This window comes from Rissa tridactyla, chromosome 5, assembly GCF_028500815.1.
Source record: "Rissa tridactyla isolate bRisTri1 chromosome 5, bRisTri1.patW.cur.20221130, whole genome shotgun sequence".
Classification (NCBI taxonomy): domain Eukaryota; kingdom Metazoa; phylum Chordata; class Aves; order Charadriiformes; family Laridae; genus Rissa; species Rissa tridactyla.
The window spans coordinates 78,156,310-78,177,303 of NC_071470.1; the positions used below are offsets into that span (position 1 = coordinate 78,156,310).

General features: G+C 63.2%; 1 protein-coding gene and 2 long non-coding RNA genes across 13 annotated transcripts; 1 reads left to right on the forward strand and 2 right to left on the reverse strand.

Moving 5' to 3' along the window:
- Positions 1-5,175, reverse strand: LOC128910156 (uncharacterized). Of its 5 annotated transcripts, XR_008466626.1 has the most exons (9): positions 5,122-5,174; positions 4,008-4,385; positions 3,412-3,652; positions 2,793-3,117; positions 2,549-2,646; positions 1,241-2,022; positions 961-1,149; positions 440-561; positions 1-229 (listed from the first exon to the last, which is right to left on the reverse strand). It is a non-coding gene; the product is annotated as an uncharacterized LOC128910156 (long non-coding RNA). The 5 variants fall into 5 exon arrangements; XR_008466624.1 differs by having other exon boundaries at positions 2,549-3,117; positions 4,008-4,341; positions 5,122-5,175; XR_008466628.1 differs by having other exon boundaries at positions 2,549-3,117; positions 4,008-4,171.
- A 1,546-nt stretch (positions 5,176-6,721) lies between these two features.
- LOC128910154 (glutathione reductase-like) lies at positions 6,722-8,282 on the forward strand. Of its 3 annotated transcripts, none has more exons than XM_054203101.1 (5): positions 6,722-6,764; positions 7,011-7,405; positions 7,485-7,616; positions 7,815-7,948; positions 8,125-8,282. In XM_054203101.1, the coding sequence occupies exons 2-5, from the start codon at positions 7,180-7,182 to the stop codon at positions 8,272-8,274; spliced, it is 642 nt and encodes a 213-aa protein (XP_054059076.1). In that variant the 5' UTR covers positions 6,722-6,764; positions 7,011-7,179; the 3' UTR covers positions 8,275-8,282. The 3 variants fall into 3 exon arrangements, with proteins under 3 accessions (XP_054059076.1, XP_054059074.1, XP_054059075.1); XM_054203099.1 differs by lacking the exon at positions 6,722-6,764 and adding an exon at positions 6,869-6,972; XM_054203100.1 differs by lacking the exon at positions 6,722-6,764 and adding an exon at positions 6,885-6,944 and having other exon boundaries at positions 6,992-7,405.
- A 6,569-nt stretch (positions 8,283-14,851) lies between these two features.
- LOC128910157 (uncharacterized) lies at positions 14,852-20,190 on the reverse strand. Of its 5 annotated transcripts, none has more exons than XR_008466630.1 (9): positions 20,099-20,190; positions 18,988-19,365; positions 18,392-18,632; positions 17,502-18,089; positions 16,736-16,976; positions 16,194-16,381; positions 15,915-16,023; positions 15,360-15,509; positions 14,852-15,149 (listed from the first exon to the last, which is right to left on the reverse strand). It is a non-coding gene; the product is annotated as an uncharacterized LOC128910157 (long non-coding RNA). The 5 variants fall into 5 exon arrangements; XR_008466632.1 differs by having other exon boundaries at positions 18,988-19,257; positions 20,099-20,151; XR_008466631.1 differs by lacking the exon at positions 20,099-20,190 and adding an exon at positions 19,932-20,015.
- Positions 20,191-20,994: the final 804 nt, after the last annotated feature.

A 20,994-nucleotide genomic window follows, 5' to 3' on the forward strand; every position in this document is an offset into this window, starting at 1 on the left:
TTTGAGAGTCCAACTGTTTATTCACCGGACTAGTCATTGAACAATAAACACGCTCATTAGGCAACACGTGTACAATTATGACAGTTCATATTCATATACAAGCCATGACAGTGATTGATTTACGACCTGGCCAAAAGCCAGGAGCAGTTGAACAAGCACAAGCTGTGATGGGCTGGAGCCAAAACTGCCCAGGAGATGAAACCCAACTGGAGCCCACCAGGAGCTGGACCTGCAAAAAAATGGGTGCAGAAAGTAAAACATCGCTGTGTGATCAACACCGTTTCCAGCACAACCCCAAACAGCCCCCTACAAACTACTGTGCAGAAAATTAACTGTGCCCCAGCTGAAAGCAGGACAGAAACAATGACCTGGGGCTGCAAACAAGCTGGAACCATCCATGAGCTGGAACAGAAACAAAATGGGTGCAGAAATAACTCACCTGAAGGTGCAAATGAGCTGCAGCCACAAGGAACAGGGGCTGAAATGAGCCGGAGCCGTCCATGAGCCGGACTGAATCCAGAGCAGACACAAACAGGAGCCGCAAACGAGCTGGAGCCAAAACTGGGGATGAGAAAGGAAAAAACCCCGTAAATATTGTGGGTTGAGATAAAGGCAGTTTAACAGGACAAAAAGGGAAGAAATAATAACAATAATAATAATACTAGCATAATAATAATGATGATGATAAAATATCCAAAACCAAGTGACACACAGTGCAGTTGCTCACCACCCGCTGACCCGTACCCAGCTGTGCAAACTCTGCTCAGCAAAAACTAAACCATCCCTGTGGGATCAACACTGTTTCCAGCACAAACCCAAACCAGCCCCGTACCAGCTACTGGGAAGAAATTAACTGTGCCCCAGCTGAAAGCAGGACAGGAACAATATCCTGGGGCTGCAAACGAGCTGGAACCGTCCATGGGCCGGAACAGAAACAAAATGGGTGCAGAAACCACCAACCTGAAGGTGCAAATGAGCTGGAGCCACAAGGAACAGGAGCAGAAACGAGCCGGAGCCATCCATGAGCTGGAGCCGCAATGAGCTGGGGCTGGAGCCGTCCATCTGCTGGACTGGAACCAGAGCAGAAACAAACAGGAGCCACAAATGAGCTGGAGCCAAAAACGAACTGCAGCCGTCCAGGAGCCGGACCTGGAACAAACGGGAGCAAATCCACAAACAGAAACAAATGGGGGCCCAAACGGAGCTGGACCCGAAACAAACGGGGGCCCAAAGAACTGACCTGAAGCCGTACGGAGCTGGAGCGGTGCCGTCCTCACAGGTCTCCGGGGGGGCGCAGACCACGCTGTCCCCAGTCACGGGGCAGGCGGCAGCATCAGCCTCAGCGCAGGCAGCCCGGCTCCTTCCCGGGGCTCCTCACCCCACGCAGGTCCCGGTGTGGCTGGGGCTCCTCCGTCCATCCGTCCATCCCAGCAGAGGGAGAGAGGTGGGACAATCAGCTCCTGGTGGCACCGGGACGGACAAACCTGTGGCTGCCCAGGCACGGGCAGCTCTGCCCGGACCCTCAGCAGCAGCAGCCCAGCACCGCACACCCGAGAGGGGACGGGACACCAGAAACGTCCCGTTTCTCCCCAGAAGGGTGGGTGACAGCCACATCTGGCTGAAAACCTGCCCACGCAGCAGCGTCACAGACCGACTCCAGCAGCCCCAAGGTGGGGCCGGGGCCAGCACCAGCAGCACGTGCCCTCCCCATCCCCGGGAGCCGAGTGTCCTGGTCCCCCCGCGCAGCTCTGGCTCCCCTCCCCGCTGCCCCAGGGCACTCACCTCACCGGGCACAGCCTCCCCCGCCCTCGGGCCACGCTCCTCGTTCTGGCACCTGGATGAGCCTTCCCCGCACGTGGGCACAGCCACGGGCATCACCGGGGCCACCAACACCCCCCGAAGGACCAGCAGCTTGGGGATGGCATCGCTCCCTCTGCCCGGCTTCACTGTCCACCGTCGGGGCTGCAGGAGCCGGGGTGGGTCCCTGGAGTGGCCTCTGCTCCCACCGCAGCACATTCTGAGCTAAAAAAAAAGATTTCAGGTAAACGCACAGTTTCAAACAGAGCTCAGAGCCACACCAAGGCCCTGCTGTGGCAGTGCCCTAACGCTGCCCTCCCCGGGCCATCTGCCTGCGAGGATGACGCTGGGCTCTCCCCAGCTCCGGCAGAGCCCGTGCGGGGCTGGAGGGGTTTGTCCTCCCGGCAGCCGCTCTGGAAAAGAGCTGTGGGGAAGAAACCTGCTGGTGCCTGCACCGGGAGGAGGGAGCCCGGCAGCAGGAGGGGTCACCGGCCACCCCAGGAGACCCCCAGCCCCACTGAGTCCCCTCCTCCCCCGGGGACAAGATGTGAGCCTGGCCCAGGAGCTGCCGGCGTCATCGAGTGAGGATTGATCCCATGGTGGAAATCGGGAGCTGCAGGGGACCCCCAGCCGCTGCCCCCCGAGAGGGGACCCCAGAGGGTTGGTGCCGAAACCCGCTGGGAAAGTCACCGGGCCCCGGCCAGGCACCGCGGGGGATCCTGCACCAGGGAGAGGGAAACGGAGCACTCACCGCGGCTGCCTGCGTGAGGTCCCGGAGCGGAGGAGCGGAGCAGGGCCCAGCACCGGTCCGTCCATCCGCACCCGGCCCGTGCCGTCCGAGGAGAAAGGCTGGAACACAAAGCACAGACTCACCGGAGGAAATACCGACTCCTGCACATGAGGCGTCCCAGCCAAACTGGGGCTCCCCAAACCCGGGGTTCTCGCACCCTTCACACGTGCGGGTCCAACACGTTTCACTCCTCGCTGGCACCCACCCTGCCCATTGCTGATCACAGAAAATCCCGGCACAGCAGCTCTATTTCTGCAGCATCCTCGCTGCTTAGCTGGATCCCGATGCCCCTGCAGTCCGTCTGGCCAGAGCCGCTTGTCCGTGACACCAGCCGATGCGGGAGGGTTTCAAAGCCTCGTCAGAGGGGCTGGCTTTACCTTGGATGTCCTGGGGCGTCCGTTGTCCTTCAGGGACAGCTCTCAGCTTCCACACAGCAAAGTCCTCATGTCCAGGGCCTGGACATCCTTGAGTTTGTTGTCCTTCAGCACGAACACCACCCACGTCTGCACTGAAGTCCACCACATCGTCAACTGCAGTGTAGAATAGGAACCAGTACAGTACAGCAAAGTTAATACGCTTTTATATGATAAAAGACCAACTGATGTATCGTTAGAGAAGGGCATTGCCTTCACACTCCCCAGGCAGGGGGGCACACGCAGCACACGTCACCCCCTGGGCTCCCCCTCGGAGCGAGTCCTGCAGGGAGGAGTCAGCCCCCGGGACTTTGCCCGAGGGATCTGCAGTGGCCCCAGACCCCCAGGAGCTCCCTCCACTCCCACACCCCGAGCAAAGTCACTGCAGCCGCCACCAAAGTCCTCACTCACCAGCGGTGGGAGCAGCTGTGGCCTCAGCCGGTTCCCCCGATGCCAGCAGCCCTGCGAGCGAGCGGCCGTTGTGCCCGGCAGCTCCTGGAGCCACAAAACATCACGGCCAGCAGCCAGCGCCGCGTCTCTCCACGGTCACTTGTGGGTCCTGGCAAAAACCCAGCGACCGAGAGACTGTGGGGTCAGGCACACAGACGGGAAGGGCTCGGAGAGCGACGGGGACAATAAAACAGTCCGTTTCCTGGGGGGGGAAAGAAAAGCGTGGTAAAAATCAATGCACAAATACAACAACTGCCGTGTGAAGTCAAAACTTTAACTTTTAATCTTAACCATAACCTTTTAATTACATAAACCATTAACCATAAGCATTTAATTACACCCTTGACCTCATCAGAAACCCCTACAGAAAGGCAGAAAGGCTACTCTGGTGCAGGTGACCTGCAGAAATGCCGCAGCGGTTCCGGTCCCAGCCCTGCTGCCCCCAGCACCACAGGGGACGTGATACCCCCCAGCCTCGGCCCTGCTGGGAACCAGCTGCAGCTCTTGGGGTTTTGCAGGAAGGAAGAAAAAACATTCTTCCAAGTAACAGCCAATACCTGAAACTGAGAAGCAGAAGAAACTGTGGACCAAGCCAGGCAGCAGCAGACAGGTGGAGCCAATTCAGGTGCCTCCAGCTGTTGGTGCCTCTCCTCATCCCTCCTGGTACTCACTGGGATTAGGGCAGCATCCAGCACCTCTGCTTCCCCTCTTTGGAGAATCCCTGGAAGTTCTGAGTCCATCAGCCACCCAGTGTGTGCGTTTGGGTGCCAAGACCATGCCCTGGTGTCCTGGGAACGCCCTGTTTGTGCAGCCCAAACCATCCTGGCCTGTCCAGGGCTGGAAACAGGTGCAGTCCAGAGCTAGCCATGTAAAATGGCTCATTTTAGGATTCTGGCAAATTCAGCAGTGCTGGCATTACACGGGGACCATAAAACCTGCACCAAAAATGCGTTAACTCCACCAAAGGAGACCTCAGACACAGCCCCCAGCATTGCCCACCCACGTCCCCCAGCCCCCAAGAGCCCTCCCGGCCACGGCCCCCACCCCAGAACCCACACAAAGTCACTACCGACCCCCCCAAAATGTGGTACAGCGCAGGGTCCCCCTGTGCAGGTTGGGAACCCCCCCAGAACACAGACACAGGCCCCCCCGCCCACCCCCCGGGGGTGTTCCCAGGGGACGGGTCACCCACAGCCACCCCACGGGCCTGGCACCCAGGGCCCCCCACCTCCTGCGCACAGGGACCCCGCGCCCCCGGCCGAGCCCCCCGGGGCTGCTCCGGGATAGAGCCGCCCCCCCACCGCCCCCACCGGGGGGGCCCAAACACCCGCAACCCGGGCCCCACCGCCCACACAGCCCGACCGGGCCCCGGCACCCCAACCCGGGGGGGGAAAAAAACCCCCCCCGGGCACCCCTCAGACCCCGAGCGGGCCCGGACACCCCCCACAAGCCGCGGCCGGGCCCAACCACCCCCCGGCCCCGACCGGGCCCGCTCCCCCCTCACCGCGGCCGGGCCCGGGCTCGCCAGGGGCACGGCTGGTCCCCAAGGTCGCCCGGAGACGGGCCCCGAGAGCCCCGGGCCCGGCAGGGACCCCCCCTGCAGGCAGGGACCCCCCATTGGGCCGGGACCCCCCCCCTCTCCCTTCAGGGCCCCCCCCGCCCCGCCGGTACCTCCGCGCGCCGCCCGCTGCCTCGCGCTGCTCCCGCCGCGGCGGCGCCCCCTGGCGGTGGCGAGCGGTACTGCGCCCCGGGGCTTCTTGTCGCCTCGGGGCGGGGTCGGCCCCGCCCGGCGCCCACCAATCAGCGGCGCCGGCGCCCGCGGGGCAGCAGCCAATGGCGGGGCGGGAGCGGGGGGTGCGGTGGCGCCGCCTGGCGGAGGAGCAGCGGCACCGCGCCCGCCCGCAGCCACGTCCTCCGCGGAGTCCCCAGTTCCCGTTTTTTTTCCCCCAAAAAGGCAGGGAGCGCATCAGCGACAGAGCTCGTCAGCCCGCCGCCACGGCCCCTCTGTCCCGGGAGAGGCCCTGAGGGCACCCAACGGCCTAAAGAACGCCGTCAGCATCCCGTAGCGCTGGCCCGGCCCGGGCGGATCCTGTTGGTGACGGAGACTAATTTCTCATTAACGTGCCCAAAACCAGAATAAGGGGGGGGTGTTTCACACCTGGCGACCTGCTGGAGGGACCTGGGGGGTTTTTGCCCAGACCCAACCGAGGGATTGTGCCCGGTGACCTGTTTTCCATGCCCATCCCTTGCTGGAGGAAGAACGTAGGGCAGCAAGCTGGGGGGTGGGGGGGGGGCACCCGAAATGGGGCACGGGGAGCGGGGAGCAGAGGAGCCCCAGACTTCTCCCTCTCTCCAAGCACAGCAAGCTCTCGGGACAAAGCAGCCTTTGCTGGCTAGCTGGAGCGAGGAGGCACTAGCCCAACCCCACAGGGCATTGATAAGACCCCCCCGGGCAAGCGGCTGCACCGCGCCACGGGGTCCCTTCCCGGGGCAATGGGGGGGCAGCGAGAATTTGCAGAGAAAACAACTGCTGTAGCAGCGAGAAAACCACCTCAGCGCTGGCCGGAGGGCCTGGAACCCCCATTGCTGTTGGTTTTGATGGAAAAAGAGTAACCCTCGCCCTCAAGCAAGGGCACCGCAGCAGAGGGAAACACGGAGAAGTGGGTTTTGCACTGACTAAGGGAGAACCGGAGACGTGTTCCTCGGGGATGGATGTCTCCATCCTGCAAACAAGAGAAAGCCGCTAAAAGAAACCACCTGCAGATCGGTGTCAGGCTGCCACAAGGGACGTCAAGCACAGAAACGAGCCCGAAAGGCAGGTCTGCGGCTGTGGCAAGCTTCGGCTGTGGATGTGGTCGTTCCCTTCCAAGCCAGAGCATGTCAGTAAAACATCGTGAGAAATCAAGGCAGGGATGAAAGCGTGCCTAAAACCCATTCCAGCCGCATTTCCAGCAGCCGCAGTCCTCTCCCGGCTGTTCAGACCGAAGCCCAGCTGGTTTTTTTAAGATGCTGTGTTTAGAAATGCCACGGGTCTCCAGAGTTCCGACAGGTCTCTGGGGGCTCCGTGGGTCTCCATGAGTCCCATGGGTCTCCAGAGTTCCTATGGGTCTCTGGCGATGCAACAGGTCTCTAGAGTTCCTATGGTCCCACGGGTCTCCAGGGGTCCCACGGGTCTCTGGGGACCCCATGGGTCTCTGGGGATCCCACAGATCTCTGGGGGTCCCACAGGTCTCCAGGGGTCCCACAGGTCTCCAGAGTTCCTATGGGTCTCCGGGGGATCCCAGGGGTCCCATGGGTCTCTGGAGTTCCTACAGGTCTCTGGGAATGCAACAGGTCTCCAGAGTTCCTATGGGTTTCTGGAGGTCCCCTGCGTCTCCAGGGGTCCCACGGCCCCACGGGTCTCTGGGGATCCCACAGATCTCTGGGGGTCCCACAGGTCTCCGGGGGTCCCACAGGTCTCCAGAGTTTCTACAGGTCTCCGGGGGGTCCCAGGGGTCCCATGGGTCTCTGGAGTTCCTACAGGTCTCTGGGGATGCAACAGGCCTCCAGAGTTCCTACAGGTCTCTGGGGGGTCCCATGGGTCTCCAGGGGTCCCACGGGTCTCTGGTAGTCTCACAGATCTCTGGGGTTCCCACAGTTCTCTGGAGTTCCCACAGGTCTCCGGGAATCCCATGGGTCTCCAGGGATCCTGCGGGTCTCTGGAGCCTGCCATAGGATGGTGTTCCCACCATGCCACCCCCCCATCTGCGAACATGGTGGCCACCGGCACAGGTCCCCCATGGGCATCGCTTGTCCCATCCCACCTGGGCCACGTTCCGAGGTGTCCGCCATTTCCCACGGCAGGGTGTGCAGGTGGACGCCAAGGGCCATGTGGTGGTGGATGAGTACCAGAACACCACCAGGAAAGGGATCTACGCCGTCGGGGACGTCTGCGGGAGAGCCCTCCTCACCCCAGGTACCGCGGTCGTGTCCCCCTCCCCAGCCCCTCAGCGCTGCCCCGCGCCGCAGCTCAGGCTCCCCGTCCCTCCCTGCAGTGGCCATCGCAGCCGGCAGAAAGCTGGCCCACAGGCTCTTCGAGGAGAAGCAGGAGTCCCGGCTGGACTACCGGGACATCCCCACCGTCGTCTTCAGCCACCCGCCCATCGGCACCGTGGGCCTCACGGAAGGTGGGGACGGACACGGGGTGGGGGGCGGAGAGGATGGGCACGTTGTGGCTCCGAGCTGCTGGTTTGATGCTCGAGGAGACCATCTGAGCTCCAGCAAGCGGTCTGAAGCCTTGCAAAATGTGCTTTGACTCCCTCTTTATAAATGCCTCGGGGATACGGCGCGTCCCCTTGACCTACGTGCCGTGTCTTCTGCTGCAGAGGAGGCCGTGGCCACGCACGGCAAGGAGAACGTGAAGATCTACAGCACGTCCTTCACCCCCTTGTACCACGCCGTCACCCAGAGGAAGGTGAAGTGCGTCATGAAGCTGGTGTGCGCTGGCAAGGAGGAGAAGGTGCGTGGAGGGGAGCGGGGGGGACAGCCGGGCGCCGCAGGGGGCTGGCTGTCCCCTTGTCCCCTGCTCAGGCCAGGTCTTGGGGTGGGATCCAGCTGCCCCAGCACCAAGCCTGGATTTCAGCCTGGATTTCTCCGCTCCTGGGTCCCATCCGGCCTCTCGCTTCTTCCCCAAAGGTGGTGGGATTGCACATGCAAGGGCTGGGCTGCGACGAAATGCTGCAGGGCTTCGCCGTGGCCATCAAAATGGGGGCCACCAAGGCCGACCTGGACAACACCGTGGCCATTCACCCCACTTCTGCCGAAGAGCTGGTGACGCTGCGCTGAGGCGGTGGGCACTGGCCGCCCCAGGGACGGCAGCTGCAGCTGGGGAAAACTTTTTAGATGTCTTAAAAAAAAATGCCTTAACGTCAGGCGGTTGCCTGGAGAGCGTGTCAGAATCCGTGTGGCTTGCTTTGGAGTGGAAAATAAATACGGCGATGCTGGCAAACATCATGCTCTTTCTGCCTTCCGCTTTGTGGTGCCCATCTCTGTCCGTGCCCAGCTGCGGAGGGTGGTGGCACGGTCCCTCAGGGCGGTTTGGGGGAAGGCTGCTGGTGGCCGGGCTCCTCCTCTACCGTCCCTGTCACCGGGTGCGTGCGGGGAGCAGCAGAGCGGGGCAGGACGGCTGGGTGTCTGAGGTACTCGTGGTGGATCCCAGTGGGCTCTCTCTTCCGCCGCGGGCTCATGGAAGGGCGCAGCGGCATTGCCATTGGACATGGATCCATCCGCAGCGCTGTTGGATGTTGATCCATCAGCATCGCCATTGGACGGGATTCCAGCAGCATCGCCGTTGGAGGTGGATCCCTGGGCATCGCTGTTGGATGTTGATCCATCAGTGTCGCTGTTGGCCATGGATGCATCAGCATCGCTGTAGGACGTGGATCCATCAGCATCGCTGTTGGATGTTGATCCATCAACATCGCCACTGGACGTGATTCCAGCAGCATCATCATTGGACATGGATCCATCAGCATCGCCGTTGCACGTGGATCCATCAGCATTGCCGTTGGACGTGGGATCATGGAGGAGCTGCTGGCCTGACCCCGCTGCATCCCGGGGGCTTCCAGATCCCCTCCGCTGCCCCGTCGCTCTCTGCTCTTCATGGCTGCAGCTCCCGAGCTCTCAAAGCTTGAGGTATCTTGAAGCGGGTGAGGGCGAAGCTGGCCAGGAGAGCTGGGACACGGCGCTGGCTGAGGAACTGCTGGCTTCTGCTTTGCTTTTGCTAGAAAGAAATAGTTTAAATGAAATCGAAGTGTCTCTGAGGTTGAAAATTCCCTGAAACCTGCGGAGGAGGCGAGTGGCCCAAGGAAGGGGAGGCTGGTGTCACAGCCCCAGTGTCTCCATCCCAGCTGGAAAAACCATAGCAGGCAAAAAACCACCCCTGCCCAGCCCCCCTGACCCCATCAGCTCATGTTTAAAGAGCGTATTGGACTGCCAGAGGCTCAAGTTCTTTTTCTTTTCTTTTGCTTTCTTTTTTCTTTTCTTTTGCTCTTTTCTTTTCTTTTTCCTTCCTTTCCTTTCCTTCCCTTTCTTTCCCTTTCCCTTTCCCTTTCCCTTTCCCTTTCCCTTTCCCTTTCCCTTTCCCTTTCCCTTTCCCTTTCCTTTCCTTTCCTTTCCTTTCCTTTCCTTTCCTTTCCTTTCCTTTCCTTTCCTTTCCTTTCCTTTCCTTTCCTTTCCTTTCCTTTCCCCTTTCTTTTCTGTTTTCTTTTCTCTTCTTTTCTCTTCTTTTCTTTTCCTTTCTTTTCCCTCGTTTTCTTTTCCCTCGTTGTTTTTTCCCTCCTTTTCTTTTCTTCTTTTCCCTTCTTTTCTTTTCCCTTCTTTTCTTTTCTTTTTATTTTATTCTATCTTTTATTTTATTTTATCTTATTTATTTTATTTCAGGCACGGTTCAGAGCGTTTGGGCGATTTCTCCCCCGCTTCGCGGCCGGAGGGGTCACCACAGCGCCCAAACGCCCAAGCGCAGAGAGGCGGGGAGGCACGGGCACGGGCAGGAGCCGAGCGCCCGCAGAACCTTCCTTTTTTTGGTTTTTTTTTGGGGTGAAATCGGGCAAAAAGAAAAAGCGGCGGAGTCAGCGGCGGGAGCGGGGTCAGGCCACGCCCCCTCCTGCCGCGCCCCCGCTTTGACCACGCCCCCGCCGAGACTCCGCCCCTCCCCGAGGGACGGGGCCGCGCGGCGCATGCGCGGGGAGTCCGGCCGCCATCTTGCCTCCCGCCGGTACCTCAGCGGGCGGCCGCCTGCCCCAGGTGAGCAGCGGGAACGAGCGGGGCCCCGGGGGGGCGGTTCGGGGCTCAGGAGGGGGCCCCGGGCTGGTGAGATGGAGCCCGAGCTCGGGGGCCGCGGGGGGAAGAGGCACCCCCGGGGTTTGGGGTGCGGGTCACAGCGCCAGGCCGGGCCCAGCCGGGTCTCGGGGACAGGAGCCGAGCGGTGCGGTGAGACCCGGGCACGTAAAACCCACCGAGTCGGGGTTTTCGGGGCTTAAAAAAGGGAGACCAAAGTCCCGCGGTTTTGGGACCTGAAAACTCGCTCAGTGGCTCGAGTTCCCCTGATTTTCCCCCCTCGGGTGTCCCCGAGCCTCCGCCGCCGCTTCTCCCCGGGCAGAACCGCCCCCGACCCCGCTCCCCGCCGCCGCATGCCCGGGCTGTCGTCACGGCCCGCGGCCAACCGGGGCGGCGGTGGCGAGCGATGGCGTCTGACCGATGGCCACGGGCCGGGGCCGAGCGGGCAGCGCGGAGCGGGCGGGCGGCGGGACCCGGGGCGGCCCCCAGTGGGCGGGGCGATGCCCATAAGAGGAGCGGGCGGGGAGAAGGGGCGGAGCCCGGACATCGCGGGGCCGCCCTGAGTGGGCGGGGCTCCTCCCTCCCAGCGGGCGGGGCGATGCCCATAAAAGGAGTGGGCGGGGCGAGGCCGGGGCCCGGATACCCCACGCCCCCACGCCGGGCAATGGCGCCCGCCGGGACGGAGCCGCCGCCGCCCCCCGGCCCGGTCCCGCTCCAACTTCCCCCCCGCGGCGCTCGGGAACCGGGGCTGGGGCTCGGAGCTGGCAGCGAGTCCCGCCTTCCCGCCCGGGACAGCGACTGCGGCGGCTCCGGCACGGCCCGAGTCCGGCCGGGGGGACCGGGACCGGCTCGGCGGGGCGGGGCGGGGCGGGGCTCCCGAGCGGCGCGGCCCGGGGCTCGGCGGGACGGAGCTCCCTTCTCCCGGCAGCGGGACGGGAACGCGCCGGCTGCGGGGCCAGGGAGGTCGCGTCCGCCGGGGCTTTTCCAGCGGGGGGGCCCGGCCGGGCAGAGGAACGGTCCGACCGGGGAGGGGATGGGAACGGGGGCTGCCGGGGCGGGGACGGGCCGGGCAACCGGCCCCCGGGGGCTGAGAGCCGCCTGGGCTGTGTCGCTTCCTTGTGTGGGTCCTTGGCCCCATGTTATTGTTGTTATTAGTATTTTATTGTTATTGTGCGTGTTGTTATTGCATTGTCATAGTGTGTGTCCTTGTACCGATGCTATTGTTTTATTACTTTATTATTATTGTTATGATGATGTTCTCTGCCGTTACTGTGCTATTAAACTGCCTTTAACTCAACCCACGAGTTTTTTCTCCTTTTTCTCCCTCTTCTCCCCGCCCTCCTGTCCTGGATGGGGCCGGGGGGAGGGGGGCGAGCGAGCGGCCCCCGCTTTCGGGGCTTGAGACCAGGGTCACTGCCGTGGTTTGGGCCACGGGGACAAAGGAGAGATGCTCCCCTGAGGAGAGGGGTGAAGAGATGGGTGATTTCAGAGTTCAGCTCCTTGGAAGGGGCTTAGCTAAAAAGTGAAATTACTAAACAGAAAATCGGTGCTGTTTCACCTCAAAGCAGGACAGTGGCTAAGGCAGGTTTGGGGCTCAGAAAGGGAAACTTGGTGCTGAGTCTGGGGGGCTCAAAACTGGGCTCGTTTGGCCAGTTTAGGGCTCAGAACTTAAAACCAGAGACTAAGTCCTGCGTGTGTTTAGGGCTCATGGGCCGGGCTCAGAGCTCGGAAATACGGACCAAGTCCTGCGTTTTGGGGTGGGGGGCTTGAAAGCGGGGTCCTTGGGCCAGTGTTAGAGCTGAGAAACAGGGACTGAGTCCTGCCTGAAACTGGCATCGTTTGGCCAGTGTAGGGCTCACAGAGACTAAGTGCTGTGTTTTTTGGGGGGGGCTGGAGTGTCAGGCTCAGAACTGAGAGACAGAGACTAAGTGCTGCGTTTTGGGGGGCTTGAAACCGGGCTCATAAAAAAAAGACTAAGTGCTGTGTTTTGGGGGCAGGGGTCAAAGCCAGGCTCATTTGGACAGGTGGAGAAACAGAGACTAAGTAAGTGCTGCGTTTTGGGGGCTGGAAACCAGGGCCACCAAGACAGATTTTGGGTTCACAGAGGGAGACTAAGTGCTGCGCTTGGGGAGCGTGGAACAGAGGTTAAGTGCAGTGTGTTTGGGCTCAGAGACGGAGACTAAGTGCTGTGTTCTGGGCACTCAAAACCAGGGTCACTTGCCCTGTGTCACAGCTGTGAAGGAGTGGCTAGGTGCTGTGTTTGGGGGCTTGAAACAGGGCTCATTTGGTCTGTTTTTGGGCTCACAAAAAGAGACTAAACGCTGCATTTTGGGGGCTTGAAATGGAGTCCAAACCCTGTGTGTTTGGGCTTAGAAACAGAGACCCAGCCCTGTGTTTGGGGGCCTGAAACCTGGCTCATGGGGCCAGTGTCAGGGCTCCCACAGACAGACCAAGGGCTGCCTTTGGGGGCTGCAGCCCGGGCTCCTGTGGCCAGTGTTAGAGCTGAGAGACAGGGACCGAGCCCCGTGTGTTGGTGCTCAGGAACAGAGGTCAGTGCCCGCCTGCGGGGGCTCGCAGCAGAGCCCCAGCCCCGGGGGGGTGTGTGGGCTCCAGACAAGGCTCCTGCGGCCAGTGCTGGGGCTCGGCAGAGCCACCGAGTGCCGCCTTCGGGGGCTCGGCCCCGTGTGCCCGTGTCCGGGCCGGGCAGCACAGCCCGAGTCCCGCCTTCGGGGGGCTCCGGCAAGAGCCCCGGCCCCGCTGGGGGCTGCAGCCCGGGCTCCCGGGGCCGCCGCGGGGCTCGCACCGACAGCCCGGCCCCACTTCCCCTGGCGGACCAGCCCCCGCCCCGACGCGGCTTCCAGCCTTTATTATTCCGCGCCCGCACGAAGCCGCCGCCCTTTTCCCGTGCCCGGCCCCGGCAGCCCCCGGCTCCCCGCAGGGCCGGGCCCGGAGCCCGGCGGGCAGGAGCCGGCAGCGCCGGACTTGGGCCCCGGGGCCGCTCCCCGCCAGGCCAGGCCCGACCCCGCGGCGCGGCTCCTCCGGCCCGCGGCGCCGGGACGGGGGCGGCCGGGCCGGGCTCGGGGCAGACCGGGCCCAGCCCCGACCCCGCCGCGGCCCCGGGACCCGGCACCGCGCGCCCGCGAGACCCAGACCCAGACCCGCTCCCAGACCCAACACCGGCCGCAGCAGCAGCAGCTTCAGCCGCAACACAAGCCCCGTCCCCAGCTCACCAGCCCCGGGAGAAGACCCCGCGTCCGCACCCACCGGCCCCGCTCTGCCGGCGGAAGAAGCGGCGCGTGCGCGGGGCGGGGCGGAAGGGGCGGGGCCTCGGGGCGCGTGCGCGGAGCGGGAGGGGCGGGGCCTCGGGGGCGTGCGCGGGGCGGGGCCTGGCGCGGGGGCGGGGGGCGGGTCCCCAGGGCGCGTGCGCGGGGCGGGGCCGAGGCCATTTGGGCCCCGCCGGCCGCCCCCTTCTCTCTCCGCTCGTTCTCTGCCGGCGGCGCCGCCCGCGGCCCCGGGGCGGCAGCGGCCGGGCCGGGCTCCCCCGGCGGGGCCAGGTGAGGCGCGGGGGGCTCGGCCTGCGGCCGGCAGCGGAGGAGGGTCGGGCCGGGGCCCGCGCCCGGAGGCTCGTCCGCGCTGCCGGGGTCTCGTCGGATGAGCCGTCGTGGCTCGGGGCGCCGGGGAATAAAGCCCGGAGGGCCGGAGAGCGGCGCCCCGGGTCCGCCTGGCGGGTCCCCCCGTCTCGTCCCGTCCGGGGCCGTGGAGTTCGGGGCTCGTCCGGGGCTGCGGGGAGTCGGGAGCCGGTGCCGGGGCTGAGCGGTGGGTGCTGGGGGCCGGGAGCCCCGGGCCGGGCCGGTTGTGGGTGTTGGGGCGGCAGCGGGGGGTTGGGGATTCAGGACCGGGAAACGGGTCCGGTTTGAGCTCAGAACCGGGCACTGGGGGGTATTTGGGGCTCAGGACCGGGGAACTGGGGGCTTATTCAGGGCTCAGGACCAGGTTCAGGCTCAGGACCGGGTTTGGGGTTTCTGGGGCTCAGAACCGGGAGCTGGGGGCAGGTTCGGGGCTCAGGAGCAGGCACCGGGGGGTGGTTTGTGCTCAGGCCCAGCTTTGGGGCTCAACTGGGCACCGGGGGGTGGGTCAGGGCTTGGGTCTCCCACAGGGTCCAGCTGGGGGTTTGGGAACAAGCTCTGGGGTGGTTTTGGGGCAGAGCCCGGGGATTTCTGCAGCCCAGAAAAAAGACTAAGTCGTGCGTTTTCTGTGCTTGAAAATGCCGGCGGAGTCCTGCGGGTCTGGGCTCAGAAAAATGACCAAGTGCTGCGTTTTTGGGACTTGGAAACGGAGGCTCAGTCGTCTGTTTTCAGCCCCAAAACCGTGGCCCGGGAGGGGGGCACTTTGGGTGGGGGGAGGCAGAGGGGGGTGGGAGGGCGCTGGGGCCCGGGCGGGAGGGGGGGTAGGCAGGGTGCGTGGACCCCCGCCGGAGGCGGGGGTCCGGTCGCGTTGTTCCCCAAAGTGCGGGACGCCGGCATGCACCAGGCCGAATTAAACGTCTGAGATAGTCTCTGGGCGAAAAGGCACTTTTCCCACTTCATTTGAGAGTCCAACTGTTTATTCACCGGACTAGTCATTGAACAATAAACACGCTCATTAGGCAACACGTGTACAATTATGACAGTTCATATTCATATACAAGCCATGACAGTGATTGATTTACGACCTGGCCAAAAGCCAGGAGCAGTTGAACAAGCACAAGCTGTGATGGGCTGGGGCTGGAGCCAGAGCTGGAACCACCCAAGAGCTGGAGGCGAAAACGAGCTGGAACCATCAATGGGCTGGAGCCAAAACTGCCCAGGAGATGAAACCCAACTGGAGCCCACCAGGAGCTGGACCTGCAAAAAAATGGGTGCAGAAAGTAAAACATCGCTGTGTGATCAACACCGTTTCCAGCACAACCCCAAACAGCCCCGTACAAACTACTGTGCAGAAAATTAACTGTGCCCCAGCTGAAAGCAGGACAGAAACAATGACCTGGGGCTGCAAACGAGCTGGAACCATCCATGAGCTGGAACAGAAACAAAATGGGTGCAGAAATAACTCACCTGAAGGTGCAAATGAGCTGCAGCCACAAGGAACAGGGGCTGAAATGAGCCAGAGCCATCCATGAGCTGGAGTCAAGCTGGAGCCGTCCATGAGCCGGACTGAATCCAGAGCAGACACAAACAGGAGCCGCAAACGAGCTGGAGCCAAAACTGGGGATGAGAAAGGAAAAAACCCAGTAAATATTGTGGGTTGAGATAAAGGCAGTTTAACCGGACAAAAAGGGAAGAAATAATAACAATAATAATAATACTAGCATAATAATAATGATGATGATGATGATAAAATATCCAAAACCAAGTGACACACAGTGCAGTTGCTCACCACCCGCTGACCCGTACCCAGCTGTGCAAACTCTGCTCAGCAAAAACCAAAACATCCCTGTGTGACCAACACTGTTTCCAGCACAAACCCAAACCAACCTCGTACCAGCTACTGGGAAGAAATTAACTGTGCCCCAGCCTAAACCAGGACAGAAAGAATATCCTGGGGCTGCAAACGAGCTGGAACCGTCCATGGGCCGGAACAGAAACAAAACGGGTGCAGAAACCACCAACCTGAAGGTGCAAATGAGCTGGAGCCACAAGAACAGGAGCAGAAACGAGCCAGAGCCATCCATGAGCCGGAGCCGCAATGAGCTGGGGCTGGAGCCGTCCATCTGCTGGACTGGAACCAGAGCAGAAACAAACAGGAGCCACAAATGAGCTGGAGCCAAAAACGAACTGCAGCCGTCCAGGAGCCGGACCTGGAACAAACGGGAGCAAATCCACAAACAGAAACAAACGGGGGCCCAAACGGAGCTGGACCCGAAACAAACGGGGGCCCAAAGAACCGACCTGAAGCCGTACGGAGCTGGAGCGGTGCCGTCCTCACAGGTCTCCGGGGGGGCGCAGACCACGCTGTCCCCCGTCACAGGGCAGGCGGCAGCATCAGCCTCAGCGCAGGCAGCCCGGCTCCTTCCCGGGGCTCCTCACCCCACGCAGGTCCCGGTGTGGCTGGGGCTCCTCCGTCCATCCGTCCATCCCTGCAGAGGGAGAGCGGTGGGACAATCAGCTCCTGGTGGCACTGGGACGGACAAACCTGTGGCTGCCCAGGCACGGGCAGCTCTGCCCGGACCCTCGGCAGCAGCAGCCCGGCACCGCACACCCGAGAGGGGACGGGACACCAGAAACGTCCCGTTTCTCCCCAGAAGGGTGGGTGACAGCCACATCTGGCTGAAAACCTGCCCACGCAGCAGCGTCACCGACCGACTCCAGCAGCCCCAAGGTGGGGCCGGGGCCAGCACCGGCAGCACATGGCCTCCCCATCCCCGGGAGCCGAGTGTCCTGGTCCCCCCGCGCAGCTCTGGCTCCCCTCCCCGCTGCCCCAGGGCACTCACCTCACCGGGCACGGCCTCCCACGCCCTGGGGCCACGCTCCTCGTTCTGGCACCTGGATGAGCCTTCCCCGCACGTGGGCACAGACACGGGCATCACTGGGGCCACCAACACCCTCCGAGGGACCAGCAGCTCTGGGATGGCATCGCTCCCTGTTGCCCGGCTTCACTGTCCACCGTCGGGGCTGCAGGAGCCGGGGTGGGTCCCTGGAGTGGCCTCTGCTCCCACCGCAGCACATTTTGAGCTAAAAAAAAGATTTCAGGTAAACGCACAGTTTCAAACAGAGCTCAGAGCCACACCAAGGCCCTGCTGTGGCAGTGCCCTAACGCTGCCCTCCCCGGGCCATCTGCCTGCGAGGATGACGCTGGGCTCTCCCCAGCTCCGGCAGAGCCCGTGCGGGGCTGGAGGGGTTTGTCCTCCCGGCAGCCGCTCTGGAAAAGAGCTGTGGGGAAGAAACCTGCTGGTGCCTGCACCGGGAGGAGGGAGCCCGGCAGCAGGAGGGGTCACCGGCCACCCCAGGAGACCCCCAGCCCCACTGAGTCCCCTTCTCCCCCGGGGACAAGATGTGAGCCAGGCCCAGGAGCTGCCGGCGTCATCGAGTGAGGATTGATCCCATGGTGGAAATCGGGAGCTGCCGGGGACCCCCAGCCGCTGCCCCCCGAGAGGGGATCCCAGAGGGTTGGTGCCGAAACCCGCTGGGAAAGTCACCGGGCCCCAGCCAGGCACCGCGGGGGATCCTGCACCAGGGAGAGGGAAACGGAGCACTCACCGCGGCTGCCTGCGTGAGGCCCCGGAGCGGAGGAGCGGAGCAGGGCCCAGCACCGGTCCGTACATCCGCACCCGGTCCGTCCATCCGCACCCGGCCCGTGCCGTCCGAGGAGAGAGGCTGGAACACAAAGCACAGACTCACCGGAGGAAATACCGACTCCTGCACATGAGGCGTCCCAGCCAAACTGGGGCTCCCCAAACCCGGGGTTCTCGCACCCTTCACACGTGCGGGTCCAACACGTTTCACTCCTCGCTGGCACCCACCCTGCCCATTGCTGATCACAGAAAATCCCGGCACAGCAGCTCTATTTCTGCAGCATCCTCGCTGCTTGGCTGGATCCCGATGCCCCTGCAGTCTGTCTGGCCAGAGCCACTTCTCCATGACACCAGCCGATGCGGGAGGGTTTCAAAGCCTCGTCAGAGGGGCTGGCTTTACCTTGGATGTCCTGGAGCATCTTTTATCCTTCAGGGACAGCTCTCAGCTTCCACACAGCAAAGTCTTCATGTCCAGGGCCTGGACGTCCTTGAGTTTGTTGTCCTTCAGCACGAACACCACCCACGTCTGCACTGAAGTCCACCACATCGTCAACTGCAGTGTAGAATAGGAACCAGTACAGTACAGCAAAGTTAATACGCTTTTATATGATAAAAGACCAACTGATGTATCGTTAGAGAAGGGCATTGCCTGCACACTCCCCAGGCAGGGGGGCACACGCAGCACACGCCACCCCCTGGGCTCCCCCTCGGCCCCTCGGAGCGAGTCCTGCAGGGAGGAGTCAGCCCCCAGGACTTTGCCCGAGGGATCTGCAGTGGCCCCAGACCCCCAGGAGCTCCCTCCACTCCCGCATCCCAAGCAAAGTCACTGCAGCCGCCACCAAAGTCCTCACTCACCAGCGGTGGGAGCAGCTGTGGCCTCAGCCGGTTCCCCCGATGCCAGCAGCCCTGCGAGCGAGCGGCCGTTGTGCCCGGCAGCTCCTGGAGCCACAAAACATCACGGCCAGCAGCCAGCGCCGCGTCTGTCCACGGTCACTTGTGGGTCCTGGCAAAAACCCAGCGACCGAGAGACTGTGGGGTCAGGCACACAGACGGGAAGGGCTCGGAGAGCGACGGGGACAATAAAACAGTCCGTTTCCTGGGGGGGGAAAGAAAAGCGTGGTAAAAATCAATGCACAAATACAACAACTGCCGCGTGAAGTCAAAACTTTAACTTTTAATCTTAACCATAACCTTTTAATTACATAAACCATTAACCATAAGCATTTAATTACACCCTTGACCTCATCAGAAACCCCTACAGAAAGGCAGAAAGGCTCCTCTGGTGCAGGTGACCTGCAGAAATGCCGCAGCGGTTCTGGTCCCAGCCCTGCTGCCCCCAGCACCACAGGGGACATGATAGCCCCCAGCCTCGGCCCTGCTGGGAACCAGCTGCAGCTCTTGGGGTTTTGCAGGAAGGAACAAAAACCATTCTTCCAAGTAACAGCCAATACCTGAAACTGAGAAGCAGAAGAAACTGTGGACCAAGCCAGGCAGCAGCAGACAGGTGGAGCCAATTCAGGTGCCTCCAGCTGTTGGTGCCTCTCCTCATCCCTCCTGGTACTCACTGGGATTAGGGCAGTATCCAGCACCTCTGCTTCCTCTCTTTGGAGAATCCCTGGAAGTTCTGAGTCCATCAGCCACCCAGTGTGTGCGTTTGGGTGCCAAGACCATGCCCTGGTGTCCTGGGAACGCCCCGTCTGTGCAGCCCAAACCATCCTGGCCTGTCCAGGGCTGGAAACGGGTGCAGCGCAGAGCTATGCATGTAAAATGGCTCATCTGGGGATCCTGGTGAATCCAGCAGTACCTCTATTACACGGGGACCATAAAACCTGCACCAAAAATGCGTTAACTCCACCAAAGGAGACCTCAGACACAGCCCCCAGCATTGCCCACCCACGTCCCCCAGCCCCCAAGAGCCCTCCCGGCCACGGCCCCCACCCCAGAACCCACACAAAGTCACTACCGACCCCCAAAATGTGGTACAGCGCAGGTTCCCCCTGTGCAGGTTGGGGACCCCCCCAGAACACAGACACAGGCCCCCCCGCCGACCCCCCGGCGGTGTTCCCAGGGGACGGGTCACCCACAGCCACCCCACGGGCCTGGCACCCAGGGCCCCCCACCTCCTGCGCACAGGGACCCCGCGCCCCCGGCCGAGCCCCCCGGGGCTGCTCCGGGATAGAGCCGCCCCCCCACCGCCCCAACGGGGGGACCCAAACACCCTCACCCCGGGCCCCACCGCCCACACAGCCCAGCCGGGCCCCGGCACCCCAACCCGGGGGGGGAAAAAACCCCCCCCCGGGCACCCCTCAGACCCCGAGCGGGCCCGGACACCCCCCACAAGCCGCGGCCGGGCCCAACCACCCCCCGGCCCCGACCGGGCCCGCTCCCCCCTCACCGCGGCCGGGCGCGGGGCTCGCCAGGGGCACTGTGGGACCCCAGGGTCGCCCGGAGACGGGCCCCGAGGGCCCCGGGCCCGGCAGGGACCCCCCCTGCAGGCAGGGACCCCCCATTGGGCCAGGACCCCCCCCCTCTCCCCTCAGGGCCCCCCCGCCCCGCCGGTACCTCCGCGCGCCGCCCGCTCCCTCGCGCTGCTCCCGCCGCGGCGGCGCCCCCTGGCGGTGGCGAGCGGTACTGCGCCCCGGGGCTTCTTGTCGCCTCGGGGCGGGGTCGGCCCCGCCCGGCGCCCACCAATCAGCGGCGCCGGCGCCCGCGGGGCAGCAGCCAATGGCGGGGCGGGAGCGGGGGGTGCGGTGGCGCCGCCTGGCGGAGGAGCAGCGGCACCGCGCCCGCCCGCAGCCACGTCCTCCCCGGAGTCCCCAGTTCCCGTTTTTTTTCCCCCAAAAAGGCAGGGAGCGCATCAGCGACAGAGCTCGTCAGCCCGCCGCCACGGCCCCTCTGTCCCGGGAGAGGCCCTGAGGGCACCCAACGGCCTAAAGAACGCCGTCAGCATCCCGTAGCGCTGGCCCGGCCCGGGCGGATCCTGTTGGTGACGGAGACTAATTTCTCATTAACGTGCCCAAAACCAGAATAAGGGGGGGGTGTTTCACACCTGGCGACCTGCTGGAGGGACCTGGGGGGTTTTTGCCCAGACCCAACCGAGGGATTGTGCCCGGTGACCTGTTTTCCATGCCCATCCCTTGCTGGAGGAAGAATGTAGGGCAGCAAGCTGGGGGGTGGGGGGGGGCACCCAAAATGGGACACGGGGAGTGGGGAGCAGAGGAGCCCCAGACTTCTCCCTCTCTCCAAGCACAGCAAGCTCTCGGGACAAAGCAGCCTTTGCTGGCTAGCTGGAGCGAGGAGGCACTAGCCCAACCCCACAGGGCATTGATAAGACCCCCCCGGGCAAGTGGCTGCACCGCGCCACGGGGTCCCTTCCCGGGGCAAAGGGGGGGCAGCGAGAATTTGCAGAGAAAACAACTGCTGTAGCAGCGAGAAAACCACCTCAGCGCTGGCCGGAG

Coding starts and splice junctions, on each gene's coding strand:
- LOC128910154 (XM_054203101.1), top strand. CDS start 7,180: ATGCCACCCCCCCATCTGCGAACATGGTGGCCACCGGCACAGGTCCCC. Junction 7,406..7,484: donor GAGAGCCCTCCTCACCCCAG/GTACCGCGGTCG, acceptor CCCTCCCTGCAG/TGGCCATCGCAGCCGGCAGA. Junction 7,949..8,124: donor GCGCTGGCAAGGAGGAGAAG/GTGCGTGGAGGG, acceptor TCTTCCCCAAAG/GTGGTGGGATTGCACATGCA.